The sequence below is a fragment of the Scomber japonicus genome, chromosome 24, assembly GCF_027409825.1.
Source record: "Scomber japonicus isolate fScoJap1 chromosome 24, fScoJap1.pri, whole genome shotgun sequence".
Classification (NCBI taxonomy): Eukaryota; Metazoa; Chordata; class Actinopteri; order Scombriformes; family Scombridae; genus Scomber; species Scomber japonicus.
Window position 1 is genome coordinate 11,014,979 of NC_070601.1, and position 19,346 is coordinate 11,034,324.

Below are 19,346 nucleotides of genomic sequence, written 5' to 3' on the forward strand. Positions count from 1 at the left end.
TCTGTGTTAACTTTTCTCTATTTCAGGGTGATTTCACCTGGAGCAGCCTGTCAGGGCGGAGTGTGCGTCTGACGCCGGTTGCCATCCAGAGCCTATCAGAGCTGGAGAGGGCCAGGCTGCAGGAAGTGGCCTACAGCCGTTTACACCAGGACTATGACCTGGGATGTCAGATAACCATGCCAAAAGGTGAGAGTTTATTGAAAGAATGTGGGTGTGTACTGGATTAGTGAGATCACAGAGTGGTTCGGACCAATCAGCATTGCAAATCAAGTTGTCTTGTAATGTAAGACAGTGATGGACAAATGCTTCATCCTATCACCTCGTAAGTATTTTTTTAAAGTGCCTGCCATTTTCCAGTTTCCATGGATGACTTATCAGATGGTTTTGTTTAACAAAGCCTCTGCCGTGTCAGGTTATGTATCCTTCTGCCTGTTACAAAACTGAGTGAAATGGTGTTACATAATTTGGTGTTTGAGAGTTCCGGATGAGTGAGATTTACTGCCTCAATATACTTCAGATAGCATCACATTTATGTGACTATTAACTGCAACCAAACAAATCTGTGACTGACTGGAACTGTTCTATGTAGCTTATTCCTCCTTTACCCGTGTTGGCTGTGGATGCATGTGCGCTTGTGCTGCTTTAAGCTTGCGCAGCCACTTTCAAGTGTCTCGTAAAGTAAAGCTAACGCTCGATCCTCTGACCACATCCTCTTGTCATCCCTCAAGTGTATTTAAGGGAAGTCATGCATGGTCTCTGTTTGGGGAAGCTGTGACAACACATGAATTTGGATGTAAACCACACTCAACATCTGGATCGGGTGCTTCCTGCCTGACTTGGTATCTGTTGACCCCCCACCCTCCTTATAACGACACACGACTCCCTTATGGCTGCAGCCACCGCACTAGTCACCATGCATTAAAAAGTACTAAATGTCTCCACATCAGGCTTTATTTGTCCTTGTGGTCATATCTTAAAGCTCAATGACTGTGTTCTGCTCCTGTAAACCAAACCATTAAGTGACTTAGAGTTCTGAAAATGACAAAATTAGGCAAATGAATCCAAATCTAGCAGAAACGGGTAGAGCATTGCAAAGAAACAGCAGGAGTTGGTGGTTTGTTTCCCAATGGGCCCGCCCTTGCTAAAAATGCCTGTATGCATCACAGTTTATACATACACGAGAATAAATATACACAACCCCACTCAATTTAAAGCAAAGAAGTGGGAAAGATATAAATAATATAATAATATATAAATAAGTTAATAAGCTTCAGAATGAGGTTATTTGTTCAGTGAAGTACACACTACACTGAATACAGGAATGCCTAACATATTTAAAAAGGTAGCTAGCCAAAGTTGTCTGGCAAACAAAACAAAGGTTAAAAGGTGAACATATTATCACAGTCCATACACTTACTTCCTGATTTAAATTGGTGGTTTTGAGTACCCAATTTTCTTGTCAACTTAAGTGTTAGTGGCTCCCAACCTTCTGGTTTGTGACCCCAGTATGAAGCCCTCCAGATCCCAGTTGCACATTTCAACAAGTTGTGATGAGATGAGCCAAAAAATAATTAAAGGCATACCATGCAAAATTTGTTGGGCGGTGTTTGTAAACACAACATTGAATGTTGCCCCCTCCTCCCCGGCTCAACAACACAGAGTGAAAGAGTGAAAGAGAGAGAGAGAGCGAGGGAGTTAGTGAATAAAGGGAGGGTGATGCTGGTGAGGACAAAGCAGTGAGTCAGATAAATAAAACATTATTTTCTGTTTGTTTCATGGTGGTTATGTTCTGAAACACAAGTGGTTGCTACTCTACGAGTCCAGACCTCACACCCAGCATGCTGTGATTGGCTGGGGCTTACACACCCACTACCCGAAGATTGACTCCCAGAAGCATCGCCAACACAACAAAATAATCAGAAAATGAGAAAATACAGGCAGAAGGCTGAGTCTCTGTAGGTAAATACACTGCCACACACTTCTAGTGGGTAATCAGAGATGACTGAGAGGGGTTATTTTAGTATGAGTCTATACATTGTTTCATAGGAAAAGATGTGAAGGCAAAAAATAAATAAATAAATAAATGAATAGGATGAGTTCATCAGTTAATCAGTTCAAGACCTCTTGGATTTCTCTTGTGACTCCTTAGGGGCCCTGACCCCCAGTTTGGTAACCACAGGTTTAGATAGTCCAGCTAAAATGTTGGCTTATTTACAACCTGTTTATTTGTCTGAGAAGTGTGTTTTGCCCCAACAGACTTCTTTATAGTTTCACTTGTGTTCACTGCTTAGTGGAATGTTAAATGATGGAAGCCAAACTTGCAAAGATAAGACCCAAGTTGCAATAAACTGGAATTATCTTTAACTTCCAGTTTAAGAATCATTCTTGGTTTTAGAGCTGTGAGTCTATGCACATTATGCAGACTAGATGCAGCATTGTTCTTTTTTACTTTACTGTATAGGAATGGAGTGGCTGCCATAGCAGCAGTATAGTGCAGCCAGTGGATTATCCAGGGCCTTGCATTCCAGATGAAGGTTAAACCTCTCCCCACCATGATTTAATACGTACTTGTCTGTGTTGCTTATGAATTCCAGAGCCCCTGACGGCCGCCATGTGCTAGCGAGGGAAATATTTCAACTCGTGTGTAAGAGAGAAAGAGAGAGACAGACACAGAGAGAGAGAGAGAGAGAGAGAGAGAGAGAGAGAGAGAGAGAGAGAGAGAGAGAGAGAGAGAGAGAGAGAGAGAGAGAGAGAGAGAGAGAGAGAGACAGAGAGAGAGACAGAGAGGGAGAGTGTATGATTTCAGCACTGCTAATGTGGGCTTTTCAGCCCTGCTGTTTCTCATATTTATACCGAAGGGATCATGTTTCTTGTGTTCCTTCATGAACAAAAGACAGATTAAAGAAAGATAGAAGTGAGAAAGAGGGATGGAATGAGGGTGTGATGAGGCAGAGAAAAAGCGGCAAATATTCATCAGACAGTTCAGTTTCACAACTGCTCAGAGTTGAACTGGGGAGGTTTGGAGGTTCGGGGGATTTCCGTACAGCTTTGGGAGCCATCTGTCAAAAATCCAAACCATTTCCTATCTCTGCTTCTCCCCTCTCACTCTGTCTCGCTGCCCTCGCTCTCCATCACAACATCTGCTTTCCTTCTCCTTCTATCTCACACCCCGTCCTCACTGTTTCCCACCTTATTTTTCCCCTCATACACCCTAAAAAACACTCACTTCACTCACTTCTCAGACTCTGAAAAAGGACACGTAACATTTCTCATATCACTACAGTGGCAATTAATTGATTATCAAAGAGCAGCTGCAGTGTTCAACTTGTTCAGATTTGTCAGAGATGGTTTGGACACATGGGGGAAACTGAGCCTGCACCCTGACGTAAGTGGCTAATGCTACCATGGAGCGTGTTGTGGGAGCTGGATAAAATTTCCCGAAAAACTCATTTGATACAGCTGAAGAGAACATCTGGGGTTCAAACTGACATTGTAAACCAGAAGATCAAGGCATAGTCCAAGATGATCTGATGTGTAAAAGAGTTGGTTTTGGATACTAAAAAATCCAAACAACAAAACGACTGAGCGACAGCATTAAAGTCGTTGATGTTTCCACAGGACTGAAACCGTGGCCTTAAATGAGCCGTTTTCCCAACCTGCGAGGAGTCCAACAGTTTAAAGTTGCGTGTGCCACAGTTTTCATGGTTTCCTGATTATTAATCAGCAAATTCAGCAGTCATCAATCATGTTGACAGCTGATATAAGTAGCTTTCCTCCAGTCTAAAACCTGGACATAAAACTCTCACAAACACACACAAATACTCTTTACAGCAACTGAATGTTAACAAGAGTTTCATGATGCATTTCTGGTTATTAGACTTAATCTATGATGCAAGGATCATTAGTATCCTACCAAATCAAGACATTTGTCACAGTGAAGGGATGTTTAATATTTAATACTGTTAAGATCCGGATGAAATTTCTCAAGTGAAAAGTTTATACCATGTGTGACAATCCTGGTCAGTGTAGATGAACAATAAAGGTGATTTACTCTAATAGGTTATAACAGATACATTTTAATGCTGACTAATACCGTAGCTGATCTTGTGTGATGTTTCAGTTAAATGGATTTGAGCTCATAGGCGACTTCCCCCCCCGTGGCAAATTTATGTCTGCATTCTTGACATAAGCTTATTAGATATAATAAGCCGGATAAGATGAAGCAGATATGAAAATCATTGGTTTCAGATGATTTATTTGCTTGTTTTTCTTTTTATCCCCACAGATGGACAGAAGAGGAAAAAGTCGCTGAGGAGGAAGTTGGACTCTTTAGCGAAGGAGAAGAGTAAAGACAAAGGTACGGCGAGTTGTTTTGATATGCACTCTGACATTTTGCCAATTTGCAGTATTTTCTCTCTCTCTTTATCTCTCTCCCTCTCTCTCCCTCTTTGTTACAACTCACTCTGTGTCTTCATCTCTCCTTTCCCACCATGTGAGACAGAGGGGCTAGTCTGTGGTCTCCACGCCTCAGGCAGGTGAACAGTGAGGTTATAAAAACACAGTTTCTGTTTACTGGGCTTTGACAGTTTATATTTAGCTTAAGTGGAGGGACTCCTTGTAAGGGGACTGGCTCTGAGAAGCAGCCACTCTGCCGCACTAAGCAAAGCATATTTGGCAGAAAGAGAAACCGATCTTAGTCAAAAGAGCCCAGATGGAGATAGAAGCAGGAGATAAAATGAAAAAGGCTTTTCTTCTGGGAGCTTTTTTCTTCTGGGAGCTGAGTCTGGGAGCTGATCTCAAGTCTTGTTTACAATAAATACACTTGGGAATGTGAGAAATACATACACCTATCCAAGTTTGTTTTTGGTAGCTTGTCATACTCTAATCAGTGCCGATTTCCTGCAGAATTTGCATTGTCCTCAAAAATGTTGTAGTGATGTCATCCAGTTTAAAACACTCTTTAAAAGGAGGGTCTAATGAATGATGTAGCCCTGTTGCATCATGGGAAGTGTAGGATCCAGTGTTTTTAGAGCATGACCCATACTCAGTCTCGCACGTCCTTCAACTTTATGGTGATTGGAAGTGACATCACTTGACCACCAGTTTAAAGATTATATGACACAATCCATAATCAAATCCCTTCAATTTAAAGATTTTTAAGGATTTATTTTAGGGAGCAGCTACTTAATCCTGAGGCAAATCTAAATTTTATAAACAATTAATGGACATAAAAAACAGCCATGTATAGTATCTGACATTGAATGCATTCTGTATGATTTGTCATAATCAGTAATACAAAAAAAGGAGGTATTCTTTAGTCATGCTTTAGGGCGATATGCTAGTAGAATAGATTTTGTTATGAGTGTCAACCTTCATTGTTCCAAGCTGGAGAAAGAGCAGTCAAGCTCTGGGGTTTTATATTGGAGTGATGATGCTATGTTACAGCTGTGCGGTCTGAAAATAATACCCATCCTTTGGCCATTCAGAACCAAATGTCTTAAGATTTATGTCAGGGCCCAACTGTTTTCTATGTTTTCCCTCTGCTACATGCCTGCCTCTGCCCCTCCAGAGCCCAGCTGGCTCAGATATACATGTGGTCTAAACCTTTCTCCCAGGGCCCCTGAGTACCAGCTCTGCTTTTCACTTTGAACCGGGCTCAACCTTTTCTCTGCAAGGGAGAAAAAGACAATGTTCTTTGGTTGCAAATAAGGTTAACAGCTGTTATAATCTACTTTGAGTACCCTATGGATGATTTTTTATTTTTTTACCTCAGAAAGAATCAAGCAATATGTCAGTCAAGACAAAGCATTACTAATTGATCTCTAAAATACTTTTTTGGCACTGTCACTGTATTGTCCTGTGTGGTAAACTCCACCCATTTGGCACTTTAAAACAAACGTTTGGTGTTATTTATAACTTTCCCGAGGCCACAAGACATTCTGCATGCAGAGCCCACATCCAGCTAATATAAACACACCACATACACATGAATAAGAAATAGTTACTTAAAAAATGGGGTGATGAAAACCAAGACCGCTGCTCCTAAGATGCTGCAGGCTTGGAAGATGGAGATTTATGAAAATATGTCATGGTTTGATAAATGTGGTCTGGTTCTGGACGCACTCTGAAGTGTTGTGCATTATATTGGCAAAGCATTGTACGTTATGCGATCCAGATTGTGTACGTGCATGGTTGTTGGTGAGTGAGTGTGTGTGTGTGTGTGTGTGTGTGTGTGTGTGTGTGTGTGTGCGTGTGTCTGTGTGTGTGCATGTGTGTGCTGTTACATAAGCCCTGTTAACTCTGTGAGGCTGCAGAGCAAATCTGTTGTGTCACAGTGTTAGTGGTCATGTTGTTCATGAACCACAGCACTCCACTTGTGGTTGTGGAATGCATTTTGCTCTCCCTCTCTCTCCCCATATCTCTCCCCTTTCTCCCTCTCTCTGTCTTTCTTTCCCTCTTGTGTACACTCACTCACTCACACATGCACTGAACAGCTGGACTGTTTTTTCTCAGCTGCTGGCGCAGACTTTGGGATTCTGTATCATGGAATATACTGTGATAGTCAAGAATGACATAATTTCTCTCTGAAGTGAGTCCGTGCATATCTTCAGTGTTTGTAGGACAACACAGACTTGCATCAGAAGTCGGTCCTGAGTTAATTGCATTGGTTTTGCCTTAGTACATTGTTGTAGAAAAGTTTACTCCCTCAACTCTGAACTCTTGCAACTTCTTGTCAAAAAGAAAACTATATTCTGCCTCTTTCCATACTCGCCAGGATCACCTGCTAGCTATTATTTACATATGTGTCAGTGCTGAGCAGCTTCTAAAAATTACCTCTATGGAGAACATGACATTACTTGTGGGCGAGAGTCATCAAACTTGTGTTATTTTGGTCAAAGGCACTAGAATTAGTGGTCTGGCGTAATCAGATTTTTTTTCCCCCTCAATTTTCTTTCTGTGATGTCTTTTTTTGGAAAGTAGATAGAGCTATAAGATTTTTAACTGGCATGGTAAACATGTGTAGTGATGCTTTTATTGCACATGCTTGTGTAAAACGCAAGCTCTAACAGAAGTAATAAAGAGTTTAACTGGATATGTGTTTGATCTCCATGTTGTGTTGCCACAGCTTCACAGAGTTTAACAGCTATTTATGGATTTTCTAACAGAGCTTTCTTGTTGCTTGTCCTGCTTTTTGTTGCTCACTTCTTACACTTTTAATATAGATTCAAGTTTCATTCAACTTTCTTGTCTCCTCTTTTCATTCCCTTCCTTTTCTGCCTTTATTGTCCATCTCCAAATTCTTCTTTTCTACCTTTTCTCCCCAGAATGCATCCCCCAGGCCTTCAGCATACCCCTCTCTCAGGTCATTGCTAATGACAGAACGCAGAGGCAGCGTCAGGACAGCTTTCGTCAGGATCCTCCACAGCGTGAGGAGCACAAGGATGCCTCAGACCTCGTCTCATCCATTTTACAGGTCTATTAGTTTATCAGTCACTTTGTGTGTTTGCCTTCCCTGATATCAGACTGGATTGTCAGCTTGGTGCACTGTTTCCATCTTCAGTCTGACAGTACTATCACTCTAATCAGTTTCTGTGGGGGAGGGGGATTTGATTTGATCACCACTTAAGTCTTGGGCTGGTGGTGACGTAGTATTGTGTACATACTTCGAGTTTGGCAGTGCTTGGTTTTGACTTTTGTTGTCTGTTTTCAACATGGCAGCTGGGTCACAAACTCTCACAAAATACAGCAAAACAGACACTTAAATATGTTTCTGAAAACATTTGAGGTGAAAAATAGACAACACAGTAACATAATCTTGATTCATACTATTTGATCATTGCTGCCTAGTTTCCTCCTTGGTTCACAGCTTGACAACGTTTACAAATTTATGAACTCACTGTGCCATATCCATCATGGATAAAATGTACGTGTAAAATGAATGGGATCTCTCAAGTTAGCATTAATCAATGCTCATTGGAGTGATCACATTTTCAACTGAGAAACTGCTTTCATGTCTTGACGCCAGACAAATCAGTCAATGTGGTGGAGTGGGAGGATTCAAAGGTCTGGACCTAGGCAAGCGTATGCCTGCCTGTCCTTCTTTTCATTCAGCTGTTTCTGAAAAAACCAAAGGAGTAAAAAATGTGCCAATGATTCTGTTAGTTTGAGTTATATTTGTAGGAACTTCTGCTTGTAGAATGAGACAAATCATCCCACCAGTACTGCTTGAAGACAATGAACAAACTAAAAACTCCAACTTCAGCCCACAAACTCAAAATTCTTAAAACAATGTGTTTTTCAAAGGCATTTTCTGTTGATCAGAGTTCGCCTGAATGGGTCAAACGTAACCAAATGTAACTCTTGTGTTATTCATTCTCCAGTTTGCCACCAAGCGGCCGTCCAACAAAGAACTATCCAGCAGTAACTCCTCACTGAGCTCCACATCGGAGACAGCCAATGAGTCCACGTCGCCCAACACGCCTGAGGCTGCACCGCGAGCGCGCAGGAGGGTGAGACACGCTATTAGTGCTCATCCCAGTCTGAACTACATACAGGGGATCAGTTGTTTGTAATCTGTTTCAACAAAATGCATGATTAACCTTCAGGGAGGGATGTCAGTGGACTCCATCACAGACCTGGATGACAACCAGTCCCGCCTGCTAGAGGCGCTGCAGCTTTCTTTGCCCGCTGAAACGCCCAGTAAAAAGGAGAAGCACCGGGACAAACGGCTGAGCCTCAACCCCATCTACCGTCAGGTGCCTCGGGTGGTCGACAGCTGCTGTCAGCATATCGAGAAAAATGGTTAGCGGCTACTCTACTACTGTAGCCATCATATACGTACCTCTAGCCCTTAATCTGTCCTCTGCCATCTATCACAACTTATCTTTTGATACTGAAGTTATTGACCTCCTTTCCCTTTTCCACTCAGGTTTGCAGACTGTGGGGATTTTTCGAGTGGGCAGTTCCAAGAAGAGAGTTCGACAGGTATTTTTGAGCTTCTCCTTGGTTTGCAGAAGACATTCGCATCTTCACCCATCAACAAATCAAAGGCTACATTTCCAGAAAGTGAAATTGCTCCTTCTTGTGTGAAATGTTCTTCACATATTCTTTTCCATCCACAGAAGGCAACACCAACAAATAAAACCTCCTCTCTAAGAATAGATTGTGTGATAAACCCACACCAAATATGTGCCATGGTGCCAATGCTCCCTCTATTGCATTTGCCATCTCATGACTGTAAACAGTCCTTCATTCAAGAGCCTAACTCACATGTACAACGACACACTTCTTGAATATGCCTGAGTGCTCCAACAGAGCTGGTCCTATTGCTGTAATTGTTAATCAAGCAAACAGCTTCTTACCAGATCAGTACATACACTATTCCCGTAAATTATTCTACTTAATCCCACACCTTTCATTATCTTTTTACCTTTGACTTCAGTCAATACACAATTATAGAGTGCTTAACTGCTTAATTTAGCTTGTGGAGCAATCAATGTGGGAAGAACATATTTTCTGTTACCTTTTCTGTTTCATGTTCTTGCAACACTGATTTCTACTTGTTATAGTTGAAATAGCATGAGACAGTCATGGTCATTGAAGAGGCGAAGGTTATTCATTCACTAACAAGTACAAGTTCACATCTTTGACCTTCAAGTAGGTACATATTCAAGGTTTCCTGCTGTACAGCTGAGGTGGGCTGCCTCCCTTGAATTAAAGACTGCCTTTTCTATCATCAGAAGAAATGATGTGAGGCAAGTGTTTGGATTTAGAGGAAAAAAGAACAAATATAGAGTATATACATATGGTCTTAGTATATGAGTAAGAACGCACAGACTGCTGCTGAAACTCTTGTTGCAGAAACACATTTGAACGTCTCAGCTGTCACTCAGCAGCTGCGGTATATTCATGAAAGCTTGCTGTGGTTCTGAAAGGCAGTGTTTTGTTTGCTATTTTTACTCCTTTCACAGGAAGTTCAGCGTTTTCATACATGCTCTGACTGTGGCTAGTCAAAAATAAAATGTGCCTTGACAATGTGACATCATCAGATATGTTGCTATGTAACAACAATGCCCATTTCTGTTCATACCAGACTGTTCCTGTCACATTCTTCCAGTGTCTCAAGTTTTTCTAGTCATAAATCTGTCATGACCAGCATGTTGGCCATGCCAGTTTTTCCCTTGCCAAAATTTAGCTCAACTTTGGAGCATTATTTAGCCCCCGTACTGATGAGCTAGTATAACCTGGTTGGTACCAATGGATGCTTTAGATTCTCTAGTTCTAGTTTCTAGCTTTAAAACCTGCTACAGCCTCTGGAAGATAGGGATGTTGGATGAGGATACTGTCATTCTTGTGGAGTTTAAGAGGTTAACAATAATGTGTTAAATGTGGTTAGTCTGACCACTCTACATCTTTATTTAGAACATCAATTCTTTATTATAAACGCACTAAATTAAATAGTTTGTATTCACACATCTGTTTATCACTTGTCACAGTGTAAATATCCATCTTGCATTCTCTGCTGGTCTGTGTTGTTTCTCTCCAGTGTCAACATTTATCCATTCGCCACAATGGTCAGCTTACTATAAAATAACATGAATACTACTAATAAATAACAATTGATAACATGCACTCACTGATACTGTAAAAGGAAATGTGGTAGATGAGTGAATAAGCTGTAGCCCACAGTATGTACTTCTATTACCATGACTTATAATAGAGTTTTCAATTCTCTGGAAGTCACTCAAAGGGCAGATTGCATAAACTGAAATCCATACTGGTAAAACTAGTTTAAAAAGAGTGTCTACCAGGTCACTTGGAAGACCAAGAGGAAGTCAGTGTGTGTGGGTGTGTGCACAACTTAGAGTATAATGTCCATTGTTCTGTGTGAAGGATGTTTCTGAATCCCCCTCCTCCCCTTTGCCCTCTCCTTCTTTTTGTCGCTCCTTCAGCTACGTGAGGAGTTTGATCGTGGTGTCGAGGTCCAGCTGGACGAAGAACACAGCGTTCATGATGTGGCTGCTCTGCTGAAGGAGTTCCTCAGGGACATGCCTGACCCGCTGCTCACCAAGGAGCTCTACACTGCCTTCATAAACACCACATGTAAGCTCCATTGTCCTTTTTTTCCCCTCGCGGCCTGACCTCCATTCATCTTTTTTCCTCTCATGTTGCTGAAGGACTTCCTAACATCGCAAAATATTGCTTCACCTTTAATGCTGAGAGTCAGACAACAGCTTTCTTTTCATCTCCATCCTAATTGTCCATTCTCCATCCTCTGTTGCAGTGTTAGACTCAGATGAGCAGCAGACTGTCACTCAGCTACTGGTCTACCTGCTCCCAGCATGCAACAGTGACACTCTCCACCGTCTGCTTGAGTTCCTATCCACCGTGACCAACCACGCCCACGACCGGCAGGACAAAGAAGGACAAGAGGTGAGCACTACTTCTCAAACAGTAAAAATTACTCTGAAAATCTTTTGGCATATCTATGAATTAAATGGCATGAAAACACCCATAACCCTTTGTAAATACACAAATGCACATACACAATGACTGGACTCTGACCAGATTGCATGGGCAGCAACTAACATTCTGTTTGCCTTGTTTTTTCCACCTCATTGGGAGGAAATAAGCAAAGACGTGATATGAATCAGTTGGTGTAGTTGGTATGTGCACATACAGTATATCTCTTTGCATGTCAGGCACTGAAACTGCACGAGTGCTGATGTACTGTAAGATTGCTAAAACAGCCTCGTGTTGATCACATCTTCCAGGATCTGAATGACTACATTTACTCCACATTTGCACTGTGGAAGGCTGGAATGAACTTCACCATACCACTTAAGGCCAGAGAACAAATTTCCACCTTAACAGGGGAAATTTGAGTGGAGTAAATGTCTCTACCTTCCTCAAGCAACAAGAATAGCTACATAAGGGTATTTTACTTGAAAATGTTCTGTGGTGCTGCTCAGAAAGATTGTGATCTAAAACAAATAATCACAATGAAACTATGTGTCAACAGTGGAATATAATACAGTAGGTATATACACTAAGGATCCCACAAGACAGTGTTCCTATCAGGGTGGTCGGGATCCCCCTTCAAGGGGTGGCAAGATAGACCAAACAGCCAGAAGTCTCTGTACTTTTGTGTACTTTGGTCTAAGGCTGTTTTTTGTGGTTGGACTATGGCCCCTAGTTCCACATAAGGGGAATTGTCATGTTACATATACAATATAACAGGACAACAACAGCATACAACTCCATGGCAACAATTTGAGGAAGGAACTTTCCTGTTTCGACTTGAGAATGACCCAACGCACAAAGCAAGATCCATAAATAAATGATTTGAAATGAGTTTCTAGTGGGAGACCTTGAAAGAGCCCTGATCTCAAACCTATTGAATATATTTGGGATGAACTGGAATGCTGATTGTTAGCCAGGCTTTATTGGCCAAGATCAGACATCCAATTTTCCTTCCACACGTCTCTGTAATCTTGCGGAAAAGAAAACCCCTCTTTGGTTTAACTGCTCCCGACTTATATGCAATTTAAGTAGACGTTGCTTTGTTTTAACGAGTTCCCAGCCAAAAAAGGCCTGAACCATTGCCGCAAGAGATCAAACAAATTCCAGAAAATCCAATAATGTCCCTATCAAGTTTAAAGAAACCCTGCGTGCAATTGTACACAGTCACAAGTCAGAACCAAAGCTTTTGACAAATGATCTAAAAACAACATTCTGTCCCTAAATATCGTCTGCAAATATTTGAATAATATTATAATCTGACTTGTTCTTGGAGGGGAGTAGAAGTAGAAACAGAGGAAGTGACATCATGAGCTGTGATCAAGACTCTGCATGGTTGAAATGATGTTATGCTCTTTTCTCTCCAAGTCCCACAATCCCCTCAGCCTTATTTATTTGCCAAACCATGTACTCATTAATGTGTGTGTCAGGAGAGAGAGTTTAGTGTCTGTGCATGTGCGTGGGTATTCCTGCAAGAGAGAGAGAGAGAGAGAGAGAGAGAGAGAGAGAGAGAGAGAGAGAGAGAGAGAGAGTGAGTGTGTGTGTGTTTGTGTGTGTGTGGATGTGCACTAAGTCAATTGTTCAAGTGTGTCTATAATACCAGAGAAAGTATGTTTTGGCATCACTGCACCATCTGCATGATGGAAGAGTGTTTTATTTTTGTTGTTATTGTTTCAATGTGTATACATATGAGTGGACTCAAAATTTGGTGTGTGTGTGTGTTGCCTTCATGACTCCATGGCTCCTGTATCTGTATCCCAGATCGTGACAGGAAGTCAGAGTGTTTCACACTTATCTGGGAACAACATATCAATACTTTTTGGCTGCTTGTGGCTCCCATCTCTCCTCTGGGACTGGGAGTGGAAAGGGAGGAAACTTGGGAAGCAGCACAAAAATGAATGTTTGACTAAAAAAAGTGGCCCAAACTTTGAAGGTCATGTAACTTTAGCTGGTAATTGTGTCACAGGAAAGAGAGGCAGCTGTCATGCCATGCACTTCAACATTTTGAGTGTTAACAAACCCATAATGCCATCTCCTCCATCTTTTGTTATAAGTAACAAAACACTGAGAGGATGATAAGAGAGGTGAGAAAATGAGCATAAAAAATAAATGGAGGATGGGGATGTAAGAGAGAACTGGAGTGAAAAGGAGTTTTGAGGAAAGAGAGGAAATATCTCCAAGGACTTATTTAAGTGCACCAAAACACAATGATGTAATTTCTACAGTAATTTCCAGGCTTTTTTTGTCCTCATAAGGGAGGGGAATGGTGCCTGATATTTCCAACAATGCAGACTGTGGAAAGGTGAAGGGCAAACAGAAAAAAATAGATGCACCACTATTATATTTTCCAATCACATATCAAATGCATTTAGCTAAATACTTCAAATGTATAAATATTCTACCTATGTATAATTAACAATTTATTTATATAACATCACCAAACCTCCACCAAAGTAATCATTTCATTCCCATTGGTGAACATATCTTGGTGCTTTTGCTCTACTGTCACTGTGCACACACATGCTTTTGTTTGATGAGTTAGTCACTATTTGCTAAACCATTAACTCACACAAAGGTGAAGTCTAATCAGCTATTAAATGTATTATTGATATAATAACAAGTGTGCATCCAGATGAGGCAAATAAAAGAAGCATTTTTTTTTCCTACATGTTTTTGACTAAAGATAAGTTAAGTTGAAAGGAAAGCACATCAAAGTACATGTTTTCTTTGTATGAACTGCCTTCATTTCAAGGAGTATTTATGCTGGATCAGAACTGATTTAAACATAGGGAGGGAGTTTGGTTTTTAAAGAGTTGGGTTACAAAGACGAAACACTTTGCCACTGAAGTACTGTGAGAACTTTCTACATGTTTTTGGTCTCTGTTCATCCATTTTCATTTTTTTTGGGATGATTTTTTGCCCTATTCTGCACATTTCAAATGTCCAGCTGTGTGCCTCCCAAACTGTCACCCACACTTTCCATTCCACCTGTGATAGAGGCCTGTGGTTTCCTGTGTTTGAAACCATACTGTGTTTCCCCCCAATTCACAGATCACTGGAAACAAGATGACATCTTTAAACCTAGCCACCATCTTTGGCCCCAACCTACTCCACAAGCAGAAGAGCTCAGACAAGGAATTCAGCGTCCAGAGCTCAGCCAGGGCTGAGGAGAGCACTGCCGTCATCGCCGTGCTGCAGAAGATGATCGCCAGCTACCAAACCCTCTTCATGGTCAGTCATCAACCTTGCATGTGTGTGTGTGTGTGTGTGTGTGTGTGTGTGTGTGTGTGTGTGTGTGTGTGTTAATAAATCTTCTCCTTACTTCCTCCCTTCATTCTTTTGCCCACTAAACACACATGCACAGTCCCACATGAACTGATGCACGCTTTCCCTCTCGCATTCCTGCGTCGACTTAAAGTAAGACAATCTCCTCCTAGCTTAGCAGACAATGGCTGTGTGTTGGTTAATGATAACAGAGCTCTGCACGGTTTAGTGGATTGGAAAGGAGGAAAGTGAGAAAGCAAACAAAGATGATGTATGGGATGAGGAGTGTTTTAGTAGACGGATGAGTGAATGGTTTACCTATATTTGCGGCCAAGCTTTGCTCACACTCACACCTGAATCCTCGTATGAATAAATACAATTACGATTGCCAGATAGCTGACAACTACGACTGAGAACTTTTCATCCAGACACTTGAACTTGTTCTTCCCTAAATAAAAAAGCAGGACATTTTGGCATGAAATCCTTCAGCCGGTGTCAGAAGCGGTCATGGTTTCACATGGATTACCGCCTCATCAGTTGCTTTGTTCCATTCTGTTCTCCAGGATTGTCAAACTGTGCAGACAGGCAGGTCGGGTCATTTCAGGTCCGAAACCTTAAACCGTAACGTTTTGTAATCTGCCACTGCTGCTCCCCTGAGGCTCACATTCCTGCAGTAAGCCAATGAAGACGTATTAATCACATATAGTGAATCGGGACTGACTTGCTCAGTCTCGGTGAGTGAAAACAACTTGAGAGCAGCTCAAGTTCTGTGATTGAAATCTGAAAGTTGCTGCTTAAGTCTGAATCTATATGCTCCGAATGCATTTTAGGGCAAGATTCATTCAAATCAAGTATGGGCAGTGTTCTACATCACGTGTGATCCGCAATGTCTGATGACATTCAGCTAATCATCTGGAGATCAGATTGAAAAATGCACGAGAAGTTGAAGTGACAGGGTAAACAACATAGAGACTGAGCTTTCTCATTGTTTCTTCTTGTTTTTCATTCACAATGGGCCCTTGAACGAGCAGGAAGCCAGGAAAAAGGGACTAGAGTGAAAGTTTTTAATAAAATCTGGATGAACGAGAAGGAAATGGTAAATGTGATCCATGTTTGATAAAATCCAGGCTGGATTATTCTCTTATTAGATGGAAAAGGTGGAGTTTTATTTACTAGGAATCAAGTTTATGTAATTGTCTCACTGTCAGATGATTGTAATTTATGTTAATATGGGGAAGAAGCATTGCCAAGTTTGAAAGTTCTTTTAATTGGCTTGGCAGCTCAACAGTATGATCCAAACTGAATTAATTTAAGTCAGATGATTGTTGTTTTTTTTATTATAAATATTTTAGGTGCCACCTGACTTACAAAATGAGGTTTTGATGAGCCTGCTGGAGACTGACCCAGATGTGGTGGACTACCTTCTGAGGAGAAAAGCATCACAGTGAGTTACACACATAGAGAGAATGTGGTTTCATGTTTGGATTTCCTTATAACTTTCTCTCTTTCATCCTTATTTTTTATCCTTGCAGGAGTCCTGACCTGATGCAGGCAGAGGAGCCTTTCACCCTGAGCGAGCGCCGCTCCTCTAGTGACTCTAACAAGGTGTCCAGTGGTGAGGTGTCACCGTATGACAACAATTCCCCAGTCCTAAGTGAGAGGAGAGGAGAACCAGAGAGCCCAGGGAGCGAGCATCTCTTCCGTGTCCCTGAACAGTACGCTCTGGTGGGGCAGGTGGCCGGCTGGAGCAGAGAGCCTGGAGCTGACCCCTGGGCTGCTAAAGGTGTGCTGATTGATAAATAACAGGATTTTTAAATATCAGAAATATACTGTTAAGTTCTGCATTCATACTAAGAAAGCAACATCTCTCATTTTTTGGCTTTTCATATTTTAGTTTTATTTTATTTTTTTTAAAGATTTTTGCTGGCAATGCAGAAAAAAATAGGAAGTGAGTCTGTTCATGCTTCACGGGCTTTTGTCAACTGTGTAACCAAGTTTTTTTTGCCTCCTTCAGACGCTGCATCAGAGGAGCACGCTAACATTTGGGGGACGTGGCACTCTACTCTCAAACCAGCACTCAAAGACCAGCCATACACAGGTAAACCCTTTTACTCAGGTCCTCTGCAAATGTTGTTCATAGTGGTTAATGATTCAGGGCAGCGTGTGCCTGACATCTGCTGTTGGTTTTAACTAGCAGGGAGGAACAGAAACCTGCAGGACGCTGAAGATTAAGAGCACTTTGAAATCACAGTCGCTTCTGTGTTGGTCATCAGAAACCATTTATTCATTTTAAGCCATCTAATTAGCTACTAAATATACACCTGTGATGCCAGGTGAATGCATTTAACTAATTAATAAGCTGGGGGGGACAGAAAACCAGCAGTACTTAGAGCTGAGCCGCTACAGTATTTTAGTGAATATGCATCACTTTATTCATAAACTGCAAAAATTATTCAGTGGATGTTTGAGCTCTTTGACTTCTGCATATTTATCAAAGTATTTAATCCAGCACATCTACAGATGTTGTAGTAAAACTGAATTTGCATATCTAATTTTCATACTCATAGTATCATTATTTCCTCATATATTCAATCAAATCCAATAAGGCCTTAAGTGTTGGCTATAAAAGATCTCCACATTTTCATTCCAAGCAGCTACTATTAGGTAATGAGTGTATTCCTTTTCATTCATTAAACTATAATTAATTCCACTGATGTACAGTAGTTGATGTTCTGTTTCTAGGTTCCTATGGCAACATGTCAGAGGGAAGCTCCCGCAGCTCACAGGAGGGCCTTGACGGACTCCATGGCGATGGCAGGCAGCAGCCAACTGCACAACGGACTCAGGCGGTGCCTTCCATTGCTGAGTGCAGATCCCACCCGCCGGTAACCAGAGTGTGCACCAGCCCTCATGTTGGCAAAGACACAGGGCGACCACGTCTGCAACTAAACATCAACGACCCTGTGACGTCGCACCTGAACAGCACACAGGGCCTCCAGCGAGCAAGCGGACTTGGGGTCAACCATACTTCAAGACCTCAAAGCGATGCCGGGCTCACCGACGGCCGCTCTCCTCCCCCTTATAACGCTCATCATCGACTGGCTAGTTCACAAAGCTCACCTCAGCTCGCCGTAGCTCAGCGGCCCCCTCTGCAGCACGGGAGGCCGAGCATGGCGCAGAATAACTCAGCCTCTACAACAGAGGCACAAATGGTGCCGCAGAGCCCAGAGTGGCAGGACTGGCAGCGGGACCGGTGGCAGATCTGGCAACTGCTGTCCTCAGACAATGCTGACACACTGCCTGAAACGCTGGTGTGAGCTTTGACCATGAACTCCAGTATCTCAGTAACTAAAGAGATTCTGCTCTGCTAGCCAATCAATGGCAAGATCAAACTTTTTCCCCTTTGACAATCACACCTAATCCTCACTTTTCATATTTTCTCTCAGCTTGCATTTCATCTATTCATCCATGGATTTCTTCCTTTCCTCCCGTACTACTCCTTCATCTTAGCGCCATGGCGTTGTTGTTTACGTGTGCAGCTGCTGCCTTACAAAGACTTTTACATCCAAGAGCCACTAGTATTTCTCGTTTTGTACAGATGTTCAAACATTGCTTCTGTTCCTAGCCCATATGTTTCATCCATAAAGAGTTGGGAGTGTTCAAAAATGTCCACCAGAAATACCTCAAAAAAAACAAAAAAAAACAAACAAACAAACAAACAAAAAAATACAACGTCTCCTTTCACAAGGACCATATTGTCTTTTCCGGTTTAGTTCAGCCTCCATATCTCAATGGAAAACAATAGGAAAATATTTGTTTCTTGAGTTTATCATATCTTCATTTCACTTTATTTTTAAAACATTTTTAAATAAAAGGTCACCATACAGACACTATGATGTACGCATTAGTTGCTGCTAAATTTAGAATTTTGTGTGTGTACTTCTAATGTAGTTCAGCCACAGAACTGCATGTCGAAAATGATCAAATATAAATTACTTTTCAAAGTCACATTATGTTTGACTGTATATGTACACAAACTGTTGACAACCATACATAAAAAATAAAAAATAAATATATATATATATATATGTAAATTGACATGTAAAGTATATAATTTTCCAATCTACCTAAAAGTAAGTCAGCCCTTTAACAGGCAGTCTAAATGTTGTTGTTTATCAGACTGCTGTGAATGTAAAATGCTTCACTTATTAGATCTAATTATAAAGCACGCAGCTGTAAATTTGCTTATATGTGTTCTTTCCACCTGCTGCACTGCAGGACCAATGTGCCAAAGTCTCTCTCTTTCTTTTACTTTTTTTACTTCAGGATATTTATCGTGCAGTTGTGTTTCATTTCATAGAGTTATATCAAATTGCAATGTAACAAACAAAAGTATTCATACATAAGATCCAGACACCTCGTTTAAGTATTTTTTTTTTACCCTTTTCAAATCATGTCTTAAAGGGCAGATGTGAAGAATGTACTGACTATGAAGAACAGTGAAGTACCATAATTTGATTTAGTGAATGTTTGCTCTCAGTACAAATATGTGACATAGAAAA

At 41.3% G+C, this 19,346-nt stretch overlaps 1 protein-coding gene across 1 annotated transcript in view; it reads left to right on the top strand.

The window, feature by feature from the left end:
• LOC128354166 (rho GTPase-activating protein 6-like) overlaps positions 1-18,923 on the top strand; it is an 81,638-nt gene extending 62,715 nt beyond the window's left edge. Inside the window, exons 2-14 of the mRNA XM_053314429.1 lie at positions 27-186; positions 4,286-4,357; positions 7,326-7,474; positions 8,382-8,510; positions 8,607-8,802; positions 8,930-8,985; positions 10,953-11,103; positions 11,285-11,433; positions 14,572-14,751; positions 16,137-16,228; positions 16,317-16,567; positions 16,811-16,882; positions 17,527-18,923. Coding sequence (XP_053170404.1) covers positions 27-186; positions 4,286-4,357; positions 7,326-7,474; positions 8,382-8,510; positions 8,607-8,802; positions 8,930-8,985; positions 10,953-11,103; positions 11,285-11,433; positions 14,572-14,751; positions 16,137-16,228; positions 16,317-16,567; positions 16,811-16,882; positions 17,527-18,101 — 2,232 coding nt within the window. The 3' untranslated portion in view covers positions 18,102-18,923. The remainder of the gene's footprint in view (positions 1-26; positions 187-4,285; positions 4,358-7,325; positions 7,475-8,381; positions 8,511-8,606; positions 8,803-8,929; positions 8,986-10,952; positions 11,104-11,284; positions 11,434-14,571; positions 14,752-16,136; positions 16,229-16,316; positions 16,568-16,810; positions 16,883-17,526) is intronic.
• The last annotated feature ends 423 nt before the right edge of the window (positions 18,924-19,346 follow it).